This window comes from Lacerta agilis, chromosome 4 (genome assembly GCF_009819535.1).
Source record: "Lacerta agilis isolate rLacAgi1 chromosome 4, rLacAgi1.pri, whole genome shotgun sequence".
Lineage (NCBI taxonomy): Eukaryota > Metazoa > Chordata > Lepidosauria > Squamata > Lacertidae > Lacerta > Lacerta agilis.
Genome location: NC_046315.1, coordinates 22,811,705 through 22,826,900, shown reverse-complemented (window position 1 = coordinate 22,826,900; position 15,196 = coordinate 22,811,705). Strand labels below are relative to the sequence as shown.

At 39.9% G+C, this 15,196-nt stretch overlaps 1 protein-coding gene across 8 annotated transcripts in view; it reads right to left on the bottom strand.

Moving 5' to 3' along the window:
* Positions 1 to 7,074: 7,074 nt before the first annotated feature.
* TNFRSF19 (TNF receptor superfamily member 19) overlaps positions 7,075 to 15,196 on the bottom strand; it is a 48,141-nt gene continuing 40,019 nt past the window's right edge. For 7 of the 8 annotated variants that reach the window (XM_033146325.1, XM_033146330.1, XM_033146331.1 and 4 more), the window contains 5 exons: positions 12,961 to 13,125; positions 11,882 to 12,007; positions 10,483 to 10,585; positions 8,704 to 9,101; positions 7,075 to 7,562 (listed from right to left, as the gene is read on the bottom strand). In XM_033146325.1, coding sequence (XP_033002216.1) covers positions 8,711 to 9,101; positions 10,483 to 10,585; positions 11,882 to 12,007; positions 12,961 to 13,125 — 785 coding nt within the window. In that variant the 3' untranslated portion in view covers positions 7,075 to 7,562; positions 8,704 to 8,710. The remainder of the gene's footprint in view (positions 7,563 to 8,703; positions 9,102 to 10,482; positions 10,586 to 11,881; positions 12,008 to 12,960; positions 13,126 to 15,196) is intronic. The other variant, XM_033146328.1, reaches the window with a different exon arrangement.

Genomic DNA, 15,196 nt, shown 5'->3' with positions numbered 1-15,196 from the left:
TAATTTTTTGGGTCCGTAGGGCCATTGCTTTTTATTTCCCTGATTAATTTTTTGGGTCCGTAAGACCATTGTTGGCAACCCTTTCTCCAGTGCAATCCTATGTAGGTTACAAGTAAGTCCCACAGAATCAATTGAGACTTGTCAGTAGGGAATTGCATCCTAGTTGCAGCTGCAGTCGTATACCCTGGTACTTGGGAGTAATCTTGTATCTGGTTATTTGGAAGTATTTGGAAGTAAACTTATTTCTCTCTCTCTCTCTCTCTCTCTCTCTCTCTCTCTCTCTCTCTGTGTGTGTGTGTGTGTGTGTGTGTATGAATGACAGTGCTGGCAAGGTGCAAATACATGAATCCTAACTGACTTCCTTGGCTCAGCGAAAAGCAGTAACTTTTGGTTTTAGCTATTTCTTTTAGATTTCAAGTATTAGGCCTACTGTATACAGCATTTCCAGAGGCTGCCCAATAACAACAATGTTCCTTGGGTGGTAGTATGTTTCAGTCACTACAGTAGGAGCCTGGAGTCAGTTTCCAGGATCACAGGTACACGATGCACAAAAGTGTATCAAAGCTGTTATTTCCAGGGAGAAATTAAATTGGGTGTTTCTGCAAAGAGCAAGCTCTGTGTGCTTCAGCATCTTTCAGGATTTCCAGGCCTCAGGGTACAATTATATATAATTTCTCTGAAGCTGAGTAATCTGCACTGTGCACTTTTGTCTTTGCAGAAATGAAAGGTAACATGTTGTAACTCATTGCTTGTGAGGAAGAAAGCAACAACACTGCGTTTAATTTGGGTACTGATTGACCTGTTTATCCAATGTTTCTTTTTAAACCGGCACCTACTGTAAGGGAATACACTAGGCAGTGACGGCATGGCTGACAATAAGAAAAGGGGAGGAGACGACTCTCAAGGTGCTTAATGAAGACAATTGCCTATAAATAGAACAAGTTTTGTTTAGCATACTTTGGAAACATCATCTGGCAGACAGATTTATTGTTGTTGGATTTCTTCTTTTCTGACTTATTTGGAATGGAGAGAAGTCTAACATTGCTCTACTTTCTCATCAGTTTGCTAGCTTCTGGACTACCCCCGTGAGAAAATATGAGTATTTTAGTCTTCCTTTATCTGTTTTGCAATGTGGGGAAAAGGATGCAAGTTACTTTCTGCAGGCAGCCACTCCAGGCAGGTGGACCTGGAAGGCCTATAAGGACAGGCATGGTTTGCCCAGCACTCCCAGAGAGGAAATGGACACGAGCAACACCTTCAAGCTTTAGTTACAGGGAAGAGCTATAGCTCAGTGGTCGAGGCTTGGATTTTCACGCAGAAGCTTCAGTCCCTGGCATCTCAAATTAGGGCTGTGAGAGACTCTTGCCTGAAATCCTGGAGAGCTGCTGCCAGTCAGTGTAGACAATATTTAGCTAAATGAACCAACGGTCTGACTCAATATAAGGCAGCTTTCTATATACCGGTGTTTCTAAAGCTGCAATACCTATTTTAGGTTGCAAACCTGAACCCACTTACTTGGAAACGAGCATCACTCAACCGTTGAGTAAATGTAGTGTCAGAGGCAGTATGGTTAAGAGTACCAGAGTCTGGGAAACAGAAGTGAGGAGAGAGAGGTTAACATTCCTGTCCTGCTTGCAAGGCTTCCCATAGGCATCTGGTTGGATCAGTCCTGCTGAATCAGATTAAAGGTCAGCCTCCTGTTCTCACAATGACCAACCAGATGTCTAGGCGTTTTCACTGTTACTTGATCATCAGGAAAAGGTGTTAGTATGTGGGCATCGGTAGGCTGCATTTGTGGACAGCTGCTTAATATTTTTTTGGGAGGGGAGGGGGAGAACAAAGATATAAATTCTTATTCTTTATGTGCTGATCTGTAGATGCAGATGGAAATGTGTATTCTCCTACTACTTGTGGCCACATCATTTGCCCATCCACACCAACCCATGCACAGGTCTATTAAAGCATTGCATCTGCTGCATTCAGACACCTTGGGACCAGGGCCATTATGAGATTAGCAAGAAGACTTTCCTGGAAGTGTGACCTAGTCCTTTGATGGAGCACCATTCGCTAAAAAGTTTCGTTGCTTTTAGTTTACTGAGTTTGCAAACTTTTCGTATTTTATCTTATTTTTTCGTGCACCGCTTTGGTAACTTTTGGTTGTGAAGCCCTTTTGAAAAAAACTGCAAATGAGTAGATAAATTTTAAAGAAGTGAAATGAAGTCAGTGAAGCAACAGCTTTTAGCGGGATATTATTCTGAACCCTGTCTTATTCTGTTAGCCAGCAGGACTTTTTAAGGTTCAAAGGACAGCATGGGTCTGTAATCCCCGTTTTATCTGCCGGATGGAAGCTGAGAGGATTCTTTCTTGGGCTTTTCAAAACCTCCCTTCAAAGTTTTATCAGAGGCCCTGGACGAATGATGCCTTTGAACTTTTTTTTTTTTTTTTGATGCCTTGACACTAATCAGCTCAGTCAAATTGAACGCTATCTCTGTTCTCATCCCTTTGAATCTGGTATGATTGTAATGAAGTGTTCTTGAAATGAGAGAGAATTTGTCTCGGAGCCTTCACATTCTGTTCACACATTCGCTCAGTTTTAAATGCGACTCTGTTTAACTGTTGGTCAGCTGCAATCAGGAAAGGAGGGGGTGATGCTTTTAAAAAGGCAATAGCCCAATATTTAGAAGGTTTTAAAAAAATGTTTCTGAACTTGTCAATAAGTCAAGTAACTGCATTCTGCACAGTCAAATCTCAGGGTTGTGGGTTCGAACCCCACATTGGGCAAAGAGATCCCTGAATTGCAGGGGGCTGGATGAGATGACCCTCATGGTCCCTTCCAACTCTACAATTCCATGATTCTAAGATCAACGCTGCTAGATCAAGCCAAGGGCCCGTCTCATCCAACATCCTGTTCTTCTGAGATTGTGCCCTTGAAGTCACTCGGTTGGTTTTTGAAACAATTTTTAAACTTACAATTTATTTATTTTTAAATCAAATTACAATTTTTAAAATTACAACAAAAAAGCCCACAACCAGAAAAGTAGAGTGGGCCTCGTAAATATACACCTCAGGTGTCAAAGGCCAGGATAAAGAGGAAAGTCTTCAACATTTGCCCAAAACCGTATATTGAAATTGCCTGTGTGCTACAATTTAGGGGCTGCCACAGAGAATGCCCTCTCCCAGGACGATTACCCAGCTTCTGAGGGCGTTGGAACCACCAAGAGTTGAAAAGGCCTGAAGAGAGGTAGTTTTCCCCCCCAGATATTTGTGACCTGAGTCATTCAGGGCCCTAATACGAGCACCTTGAACTGGGCCCAGCAGTGCACATTTTCCTTTGTTTGAATAATTTCCCCTCCCACCCCCCACCCCCCTGTGTTATCAAAACCAAATTACAGGGAAATCTTAACATTACTCCTGCTGGAGAAATGATGTCACTTACCCTGAACCTTAGTATGCCCTCAAACAGCTCTCCCTGTCAGTACACTATTATGGAACATTTCCTCTAATCCCATCATTTACTGCTGATGTGAATCACAGCAGGACTGCTGGCAAATCCACCTGCAGCCCTTTTCATTCTATAGATGGGGCTGCCTTGCAGGACACAATCAAAGGAGCTCCTGTGTGCTGCAAGGGCCAAGGACGGTGTGCCAGCAACACTCATGCCTAAAGCAAGTATGGATTAAATTGCACCCTGCTAACACAGTGTGCACATTGTGCTCCTTTGTTATGCAAGTTATACCAGTCGCATTCTCTTGCAGAGGGCATGCACTAGCTCAAATAAGTGGTCTTTGTTTTTTCTCCCCCCCCCCTAAAAAATAAAAAAACTCAAACAGCGACTGAATTGGAATGTGCTTCAGGTTGTAATCTAAACCTCTAGTCATAAGGCTTAGAGAGGAGGCGATAGGATTAATTTAATTTACAGGAGATATTGCTCATAAAGACTTCGGTGCATGCAAAGTTAAAGCCCTCAAAAGGTTCCACAACAAAGGAGAAATGTTAACTGTGCTTAACCCATCTTGGACACTGAAATATCCTTCTTCACACAGCGCATAAACTATAGAATTTGCCCCCACAAAAGGCACTGATGGCCATCAACTTGGATGTCTTTAAAAGGATACCAATTCATGCTAGATAAGCCTATGGATGGCTACTGGCCACAATGGCTGTGTTGTCCCTCCTCTTTCAAAGGCAGTATACTTTTGAATACAAGTTGCTTGGGAATTGCAGATAGGAAGAGTGCTGTTATGTTCTGGTTCTGCTTTTCATGCTTCCCACAGACGTCCTGTTGGCCATTGTGAGAACAGGATGCTGGACTAGAAAGGCCTTTGGCCTGATCTAGCAGGGCTCTTCATATGTTTTTTTCTCAATATGGTTTGCTGCACCTTGTACAGACAACTTAATTTATTCTGCTTGCAAGTAGTTACAATGTGAGAACACCACATTATTCAAGGTGCAAAATATTGTGTTGATTGTGATGGTTGTTTCAAGATATGCAAGGCACCATTTGATGTTACTGTGGTGTATAGGCAAGCATGAATTAATTATGGAATTGTACTTGTTTGCTCAGTTTCATAAGAGCCCATAACTGTGTGCATCTATAAATGATATGCAAGCAGATCTGCTGCAATAGTCTTCAAATTATAGGCATCTTACAACCCTACTATTCTATGATTCTACATGCTACTGTAGGAAGGGTCTTCAGACACTTTGTTAGATCTTCAGACACCTATGTAGATCTTCTCACTGGATATACTTGTTTAAACAAAGGCGCCTGGGGCAAGACTTGTGAAGACTGCTGTCACAAGTTCCAGAGAGATGGCTGAGTTGGTCACAGTGGGGAGGGAGGAATGGGCCGAGAGTTCAGAATTGGTTCCTAGAAAGGGGCCTAGGAGGCACTGATTATATGCTGGGGAGCAGGTGGTCGAAGGAGAGGCCCACCTCAGTGACAAGCAATACCCAGTTTCAGTTAATATGTTTGGTGGGCATGCTACCACACCCTAAAAGTTGTTAGGTGAGTGCATCTGCTTACTGGCAGAGCCTTCCATTTAAAGTGAGCTCCTGCCCACCTAGCAGTTCGAAAGCACGTCAAAGTGCAAGTAGATAAATAGGTACCGCTCCAGCGGGAAGGTAAACGGCGTTTCCGTGCGCTGCTCTGGTTCACCAGAAGCGGCTTAATCATGCTGGCCACATGACCCGGAAGCTGTATGCCGGCTCCCTCGGCCAGTAACGTGAGATGAGCGCCACAACCCCAGAGTTGGACATGACTGGACCTAATGGTCAGGGGTCCCTTTACCTAATGTGTGCTCAATGAGACCAGGCTGTGCATTACACCAGTTCTGTTACTATTTTGTACAAAATTTTCTTATTAACTGCATTGCTTTTGTCTGACAATGATTTATGTGCAGACATGGGTCCTCTTCTAAGTTTCTAGTTGAGAAAAGCAGTTGAAGGCCACAAGCTGAAGAAATGGGAACACAGGACTGTTTCAAATGTTCACTCAAAGTGACAACACAGGAAACTAAGTGACCTACTTATCCATCGCCACTTCCAGTTTGTGGGTGCGCATATGCACAGATAGGTTATTATATCTGAGGGAGAGTGTGCATCTTGACACAGAAGATACAAGCATCTCCCCCTCCCCTCCCTGCTTTGCTCCAAATTTGGCAGCAGCAACAAAGGAAGCATGGATCAGTCTTATAGCCTAAAGAAATAAAAGGCAGAATCATACTGAGATGGTTTGACATGTTTCTAAAATATAACATTATTTAGGTGAAGATCTATGTTTGAAACACACATATATACAAATAGTATTTAAATGACTATTTATTAACAAATAGAAAAATATATAAACATATACACAAAGTTGTAATTTACAGTCTTCTTCCACCCCTTTGCATTCCTGCATGTAAAAGAATATTGGGAAAGCATCTTTGTTTGAAAGCAAATAGTATAAAAAATTCAGTGTATGTTTTCTATTGGCATATACAAAATTGCTTGCCATAGGCAACATAATCAAGACCAATTTGGTTGAATCAAACATTTTGTAAACTGCATTTACACAATATGCACATTTTAAAATCCTGTTCTTGCTTCAAACTTTTGATCTTTATTACAATGGGGCACATACCACAGGCCTTTTGAAAGCAGTTTTTAGAGGTAAACAGTAGTCTCCACGCATAGTCTTAACCATTTTGCAGAATACTGAAATGCACATTGGATTATTTTATTTACAAAGTTTATACACATATATGGTTCTTCATGCAAAAAGTATATGTATTATTTGCAGGTTTTCACTAGCGTATAAAAACGTGAATTTTGTAACATAAGTTTTCTAACATAGTATAGTTTCATTCGATGTTTGCTTGAAACTAAACTCCATGTATTTTTTAAGCAGAGGATGAATGGCCTTCTGTCATGGATGCTTTAGTTGGAAGGGGTTGGACTAGATGATCCTCAAGGTCCCTTCCAACTCTGATTCTTTGAGGCTTGCTTCCCACATTGGTGTGTATACAGGAATACAGCCTTAATTTTTCAATGTTACTAAAGGATTCTCCACTAAATATAACACAAAAGTCTTGGTTCTTTGTTTAAAAGTTTTAAAAATATACAGGATATAGTTTAGCCAAAAGCAAACACTTCAAGTCCTCCTGGTATTATTGTGAGAGTCAGCACTACTCATAAGCATTCCAAATGAAATCAATAGGACTTAAAAGTATTTAGCTTTCCTGCCAAAGTACCCACAGTTTTAGCACACCATCATAGAAATGTAAAAAATTATGGGAGAAATATCTGGCTGGGAGTTGGAGTTAACATTTTTTGGCAAGCAAAGTTGCTGCCACATTAGAACTGCACATGTATCTGGGAATATGCATCTCTGAATACGGTGGGACTTAGAATTCTAAGTAAACATGCATAGGATTGCACTGTAAATAGTTGTGAAAAAAGCACTTTAGTATAGTCTTGCAATTTTCACAGCATGTTTTCTCCACACAAGTATTTATGCATTCTGTATTGTAACAGGCAGACCCCAAAGTTTCCAAGTTCACAATGAAGTTTCATTTTATTATTTTTAAAAGGAGATTCTTTTTACTGTTGTATATTTGGCCTATTATGTATTGACTCAGTACAGCTTGTTGAAAATCCTGTTAAATGCTTCCTTTTGCTAACAGAAAAATGGACAAACACCTGCTATTAGTAGCCACACACACACATACACAAAATTCTATTGCTCTTTATATTTACATAATCTGCTTAGCAGTAAGATCAGTCCACCAAACTTTCCTTGTGTCAATGAGACACAGAAGCTTGCTGTTCAGAAAAGAGACAGAGTAGCATGGATCTGCCTTTGGTCTTTTACCAAGCTGCTCCTTGAAGTTTTCTCATACAGCTGCTGTATTTCAAATGCAACTGCCTGAGAGAGCTTTGAAATGCTGCCAATTTAGTTCAGCTGTTTCTGAAACCTTGTAACATCGAGATCCAGGCCACATTCCATCCACAAGCATTCAAAGAGAAGCACGTTGGGAAGCATTCAGTTTAAAGGCTGCCAAGAAAGGTCCTTTAGATTCCTAAAAGAGAGCAAGATGGCAGGTGTTAGCCATATGCACAGAACCTACAACTGGCCACATTCTAGATGTCACTGTCATAAGAAGATGCCTTTGTCATTTTTATTATTTACTGCTGAATACAAGCTTTTGTATACTAATTATATTCTAATTAATAGGAAAAGTACTTTCAGCAGGTCAATTCCAATCAGAAACATTGGAAAGAAAAATATTTTCGGCCCACAGAGCAAGTCTATACTGCTTCCCCAGTTCCCTCTGGGGACATTCAAAGTGTCTTCTGACAACCCCATCCCGTCTCTGTCCTGCTGTCCCCTGCTGGTGGGATTGTCCAGGAATCAGCCTAATCCCTGCAGCAGCCCTCCTAAGTCCGCCATCTTGTCACTATCTTATTTAAATTCAGGTCCTATACAATATAAGCCTGCAAATGTATTATACAGTCGCATTCTTTTTAAAGTTATAATAAATATAATATTGATATAAAGGGCTTAAGTATTGTTCAAAAATAATACAAGATAACAATTCAAAACAGGGATATGGACTTTAAAACAGCAAGAGAGATCCATATGCAAGTGACGTGGAACCAGTGCTCATCCAGATGAGCTGAGTTCAACTTCAGATGCACATAAAGTGATCCATGCCCTCCTCGGGAGCTCTTAGTTGTGAACACGTGACTGGAGCTGGGGTCATAGACCAGTGTTTTTCAACCACTGTTCCGCGGCACACTAGTGTGCCGCGAGATGTTGCCTGGTGTGCCGTGGGAAAAATTGAAAAATTACTTTATATATAGTCAATATAGGCACAGAGTTAATTTTTTTAACATTTTCTAATGGTGGTGTGCCTCGTGATTTTTTTCATGAAACAAGTGTTCCTTTGCCCAAAAAAGGTTGAAAAACACTGTCATAGACTTTAATAGGAATGGCTATGCAAATCAAAGTAAGATTTTAAAAGTGTTAGGAATTTGCATAAATCTGCTTTTATAAAGCATGTAAAATATATACAAGAGGAGGCAGAATTATTAGTGAAAGATCTTTGAGACACCAATTTCAGCTAGACAATTTACAAACTATCCTAGATAGTATTAGTAAAAGTTTAATTGATACTACATAGTACTTCACCTGGTAGACAACTAATGCTTTGTTCTTACCTGGCCATCAATTTATAGAATCACTAACTGTTTTGTCAAGCTCTGTTGTTGACAGTGGTTCAGCAGTTAAGAACTGGTTTAATGAAGCAGTGATACTGGAAGGACTCTTACTGGAAAGTTCAGTTGATTCTGTCAAGCTTCCAAAATGAGACTTTGTAGACATGAATACCCTTAAATCCTGTTCGTTATCTGAATCCACAATGGCTGTTTTTTCAGTCTCTAGGCTGAAAGAATTTTCATCTTCTCCTGTTAGCTCAGGGTATGACTCACAGAAAGAAATACTATCACAGCAAGCTGGATTTTGGATAAGAGGCCAGGCATCTGAAAGATCTCCACAGGTTGAATGTGAAAGAGAACCGAGGAATGCTGGAATCATTTCCCCAACAGAATTAGAATTCCTGCAAGAAGTCATAGGAAAGAATGGATGACTTTAATAAGGTTCAAAAAGTAACACTGCAAATCAAGAACTACAGTACGTATTTTCCGGCATATAAGACGACTGGGCGTATAAGACTACCCACCCCCAACTTTTCGAGTTAAAATATAGAGTTTGAGATATACTCGACCACAGATTCTCCACCCGGCGTATAAGACGACCCCCGACTTTTGAGAAGATTTTCCTGCATTAAAAAGTAGTCTTATACGCCAGAATATACAGTACACCTGAAGAAGTGTACATGCACACGAATGCTCATACCAATAACAAACTTAGCTGGTCTCTAATGTGCTACTGGGAAGGAATTTTTTATAGTGTTCTTATGTTACTCGTGATTCACAGGTGTCAACTCTATGGGATCTTGATCCCTTCAGCTCCCCCAATCTAGGGGGGGGGGGGCTGCCCCCTCCAATATTTTCAGCAAGTTGGCACCTCCCTCTCTCCCTTAGGCAGCCACCAAGCGTCACCCTCTTTTTCCAGCTTTCCTCCTGACTTTTGGTGCCATTTCCATGTCTGAACCAGGACAGCTGGGGAGAGACAGGTAGGCAAGACGGTAAGAGAGGCAGGCCCGGAGGAGAGGCAAGCAGGTGAGTAGGGGTGGGGGGCAGGCGAGGCAGGCAGAAATGTATTGCGAACAGGGGGAGGGGAGGCCTGCACCCAGTTGCATGTAATGGAGGAAGGTGTGCTCCACAGAAGTGTGGGTAGGGGGAAGAAAGGCAGGTGGGGCCCAACAATATTTTGCTCAAATATGGCAGAATCTGTGATATGCAACCATGTTTCAAACAGCACTCTCAGCTGCAAATGCCTGCAAACCAAGGTGAGCAAGAGATTTGTATTTTCTCACATGACAAAATCATGTAGCTTTAGTGGTGCAAATATGCAATATACTTGTAACAGAAGTGCTACATTGAGATAAGATGTCTGCAGCAAGCAATTCTGAAAATTATTGTTTGGAAACACTCTTAGAACTTCAGTTACCGGCAATAACATTTTTTCAAGCAAGGTGCCTGTTAGAATGAGTATGCATAGTACTTTATGGATCAAGTACTAAGAAATCACCTCAAGGTCTTCCAAGGGGTATATGGATACCCACCCAGAAACATATAATTAACTTCTTTTAACTTGCTAGCATTCACACCACAGAAAGTGGCCCACAACCAGTTTTAATTTAGTGAGCAAAAGTAATATTGATATTGCCATGAATATGAATTTTCCACATAGCTGGCAGCAAACACTTGTCAATTCAAAGTTTCTCACTTCACTCTTTTAGTTCCTTTAATATTTGTTACAGGATATAAGAACAGAATAGTTAGCAGCGGACACAAAGAAAGGTCCTGAATTACCTTTCATGAAGTGTATTCCGAGAGTGAAAAGGGCAGCTATAGCAGCTGTGTTCCAGGCTACATGTCTCATCACAGCACAGGGATGGAATCAAATGCACTGGTCCTAAAAATAAATAAAACTTGTATCTTAACAGATGTAAGATCTTCTGGGAACATGTGTTGGAACACAATGTGCAACAATATTCATATGCACAAGCAGAGCCACTGCTTATAACAACTATACACTTTTTGTGGGGGGGGGGGGAAGCAGGATACTGTTAGCATGAGTTACATAAAATTGGTCACCTATGACAAGTTAAAGCTCACAACTGCCCCTGAAAATGTGTAGGTCTTTGATGCCAGTTACAGCCCTATGTGCGCTTAAAAGTAATATCTTAACATTTTAAAATTTCATATTGGATTTCCTGTTTAAAAGTGTTATTCTATCTACAACCATGAAGGATGACACCTAGCCATTTCTAGATGAAAGACCACATGAGCCATGTACACAATTATTTAAAGGTTCTCTGTAGCCACACTTAGGGAATATGATTGTAAAGCATATCTATAGCCAGGTCATAGCTAAAGTGACAGCACTAACCAGAAACCCCTGAACAAAATTATGTAGTATATCATATAAGTTTACAGAAGTACAGAAACTCCCTTGCCCCGCCACTGGCAAAGCAATAACAACAGTCCAATGAGGACTAAGCACGTTTGATGGGCATGGAATGTTGCCTAAATGTTGGTGTGGGAGGACTGAAAATCAGGGAACAGGAGGAAATAATGGAGTAACTGGAAACCTGTGCAGGAGAACCACACACTACAATATTTTGCTGCAGGTTCCACTTGTAGCATATAATGTAGCAGCTGTCTCAACATGGCAAACTTTCAGTTTCATTTTAATCAGACACCAGAGACCCAATTTCTTCTTTAATAAAGAGAAGCTGAATTCCAATCCTTAACTGCTAGAAGAAAATCTAATGCACAGTCTGTTAAAGTGCTTGCCAGTAACTTATGTAGCACTATTATGTGCTACAATTTTATTATGATTTCTTTGCCAGATACCTTTTGAAATTACAGCATTCTCCACTACCCTCAGAAGAAATGTGTTAATATTTTTCTTTTTTCCATTCCCTATATTCATATAGAATGTGACTGCTAGGAAAGCTTAAGATGTAAGGCAGGTAAAAATATGCTCCTGAGGATCTACACAGTGAACTGTACTCAGAAGTATAATGCCAATTGTTTTTGTTATGTTAGAATATTGAGATCCATGCAGCAATGTTTGGTTAGAGAGATTCAAACTCCTATGAAAATTTCAGAATTTGATCATTTAAGTTTTCTCTTTATCTCTTTTGTCCCTGCTGCTTGCACTAGTCCTTTCCCCATAAACCTCCCCCAAAATGAATGTACTTACGACATATCTGTGATGGGTCCCGCTGACACTGGCAGCATGTTCTATGAGCATACACATTAAGTTGTGGTCTGTCAAAACATGAAAGCTCAGAGCCTTCATAGTGAATATCCTGTGATCTCACAGACCCTTAAGAATAGAAAAGACATTTGAAATGGTTAAACTGTCTTGGTTTTGTTTACAGTGTTTTCTAATCATAACCAGCATATTTTCACATTCAAGTACAAAATTTATTCAGCGATGAAGCACTTCATTATGAATCATTCAGATCTCTCTGCTTTTGAGTCCACAGTTAAGATTCTAAAGCATTGTGAAGCAACTATCTAGGCTGAGTATGCACTATACCTTTAAAGCACATTCAAAGCACATTTTGCTCCTCAAAGAATTCTGGGTATTATACATTACCTCTCACAGAATTACAATTCACAGCAACTCTTAACAGTCTTAAACCAGAATTCTTTGAGGGGGAAATGTGCTTTGAGTGTGCTTTAAAGGTATAGCATGTACTCAGTCCTAGTATGGCAGAAGTGTAATAGAAACCATTTGCAGAGGAAGAAGGCTGAAGTTCTTTCCAACCAGAAGTACAGGGTAGACCCCAATTCTAGTGTAGAGCTGAAAGCAATCAAAAGTTGCTGAATAAGAATTGTTCTTTGTCTGCTTTTCTCCCTATAAGAAAAATCCAGGCATGGATTACTTTTGGTTGTCTGATAGGAAATTATGGTCCACCTGCTGCTATTTGGCTCATTGCTAATTTAAAGAACATTTTTCACACATGATTTTGGTTTGGGTCATTTTTTGATGCATGTTTGTGTAGTCTTGTGAATGGGTTCACCATATGCCAGGCAAGACTAACAAGCATCTAGACATGCGGTGGTTGGGCGTATGTTCATCAGATTCACATAACGACCTTTCAATCAATTATTGTCTATGATGTAATCACTCAAGGTGAAGAAAATGCTTTGGGAATCAGCTCCAAAGTATAACAAGAAGCTCATTATGACAATTCAGGTGAAAAAATGATTGGTTTTAAAGGCAAAGAAAACAAAGGCAACATTGTTAAACACATAATATGGAAAACTTACAGCTTGGCTTCTTTTCCATGAATTGCCTTTTACAATAGATAACACAAAGGATGAGGAGCGCTAACAGTACAGTTGCCAGTGCGCTGCATATCACAGCAGCTAAAGCAGTATCTCGTGGACTGGAAGCAGTTGATGGAATTTTCACCAGATTCACTTTTGTAGTGCCTAAATAAAGATAAGTACATATATTTTTTAGCTATATGAAATCAGATGCAAGGAACATCCAAGAAGCACTTAGTGCTTAGAGGAACAACATCCTCAACAACAAATATAACATGAACATATTTAATACAGCTTATTCATAAATGTAATGCCAGACATAAGTTGTTTTGGCATAACTGTTTTCTAAACAGCTTGTGGGTGCTCCTGGATTTAACCTTGTTACTTCAGAAATTCAAGTGGTCCAATTACTGATTTGGGTTGTATTTAGAACTCATATGACCCCTGTTTTATAACAGCTGCACTGGCTGCCAGTGCAAAGCCCAAAATTGCTTAGGTCCCCAAATATCTGAAAGCCTACCTCTTTCCCTAAAGACTCTCTTAGGTCTTAAGATTCACCAGAGTAGGACCCTCTTGGTAGTTCCACTGCTCTCAGAGGTCTGGGGTGTGGGGACCCAGGAGAAGGCATTCTTTCTGGCAGCTAAGTTGTGTAATTCCCTTCTCAAAGAGGTGTACTTTCATTGTACAGTTTTTGTCATATGCTTTAGACACACCTCTTTACTCTGGCCTTTGATACTTTTTAGAACTAGACTCAAACTACTTGTGACTGTAATTTATTTTAAACTGTTTTTAATGCTGTATTTTATATATTGCTGTAACCCTTCCCTGGGACTTTCTGGTGAAGGATGGGTAATAATAATAGACGGGTAATAACAACAATGTTATGAGGAATACAGTTCTATAGTGGTATAAGAATTGCATGTTCTATTGTGGAACCAACTTATATGAAAGTTCATGTCATAGAATCTATCCACTGATTAAGCAATATAAATGAAGAATCAGCCAAGCCACAAAGCAACTGCTTAAATATCAAACACAATGGACACAAACCTTTGAGCACAAATTCTATTGAGTGAGCAGAACTGAAAATACAGTATATATTTGCTTTCTTCTCTACTTTTCTGATGTAATAAAATTTTTTAAACATGTTTTCACAGCAACACTGTAGCAGACAAAGCCTCCTAGCAGCTTTGCCCAATTTACACCATCATAGAACTGAAGAGTATTTAGTGATGGTTCAGATGTATCAAGTATGAACCCTGCTCTCCTTCCTATCATGTGCTTAGCTTAAAAAAAGGTAACTTCTTGGGTTGATCAAACCATAGCCTGCTGCTACATCCAAGACTACAAGCCTTATTGTTTGCACAGATTTTCCAGGATCAGGTTACTGATTGCATCCCTGGTTTGGATTAAGTAATTAATGGTTATAAATGAAAAATAAAATATTTCAGCAATTAGAACAGTTTATCTGCTAAAGGTTTTCTACATCTAGCATATTAAGTAGAGTCCGCCACAGTATGTTTCCCACAGGTTTTCTTTATCACAAATCATCATTTATTAAAACTTAAATTAAGTTTCATTTTTAAAATGTTCAGATATTTTGCCACAAAGTTAACCCCGAAGAGGAAACAGCACAGAAAAGTTCAGAAAAAGAATCCAAGACAAAAAATGTATTTGCTTTGAAAGTGTGGAAGCCTGTATGCACAGATACTTAACAACTAGAAGGATTCAAAAGCCACACAGCTGATGAGTGTAACATACATATTTTCCATGCTAAGGAAACTTATTAAAATACTTGGGATGTTCCAAGAGTCATTTTGTCTTAAGCTGCAAATGTAGATCAATGTCCTCAGAAGGAATTCATCCAAGGACCTTTTGCCAACTTTTAATACTAATGATCTGGGCCATTCAGGGAGTGGCCAGAAATAAAGGGGATTATTATTTTCAGCATGCCACAAACGACACGGGCTAAAAATGTTTAAAGCTGGGAACAGAGCTTGGATCTGAAGTTGTTCCTCAATTCATGTAAGGGAGGGACAACAATCTTCCTGCATCCCATACCATTCCCAAGGACCTTTCAAGCCCCAGCATCAGATTTTCAGGGCATGCAAGGGGCTGCAAAGGGAAGGAGCTGGAAAGCTCCATTCTGCAAACGTGAACTCGTCTTCTTCTTGTTGTTAATTAAAATGTTACAATATTAAAACACCAAATAGTGTTTTTTAAGAGATCAGTGAAA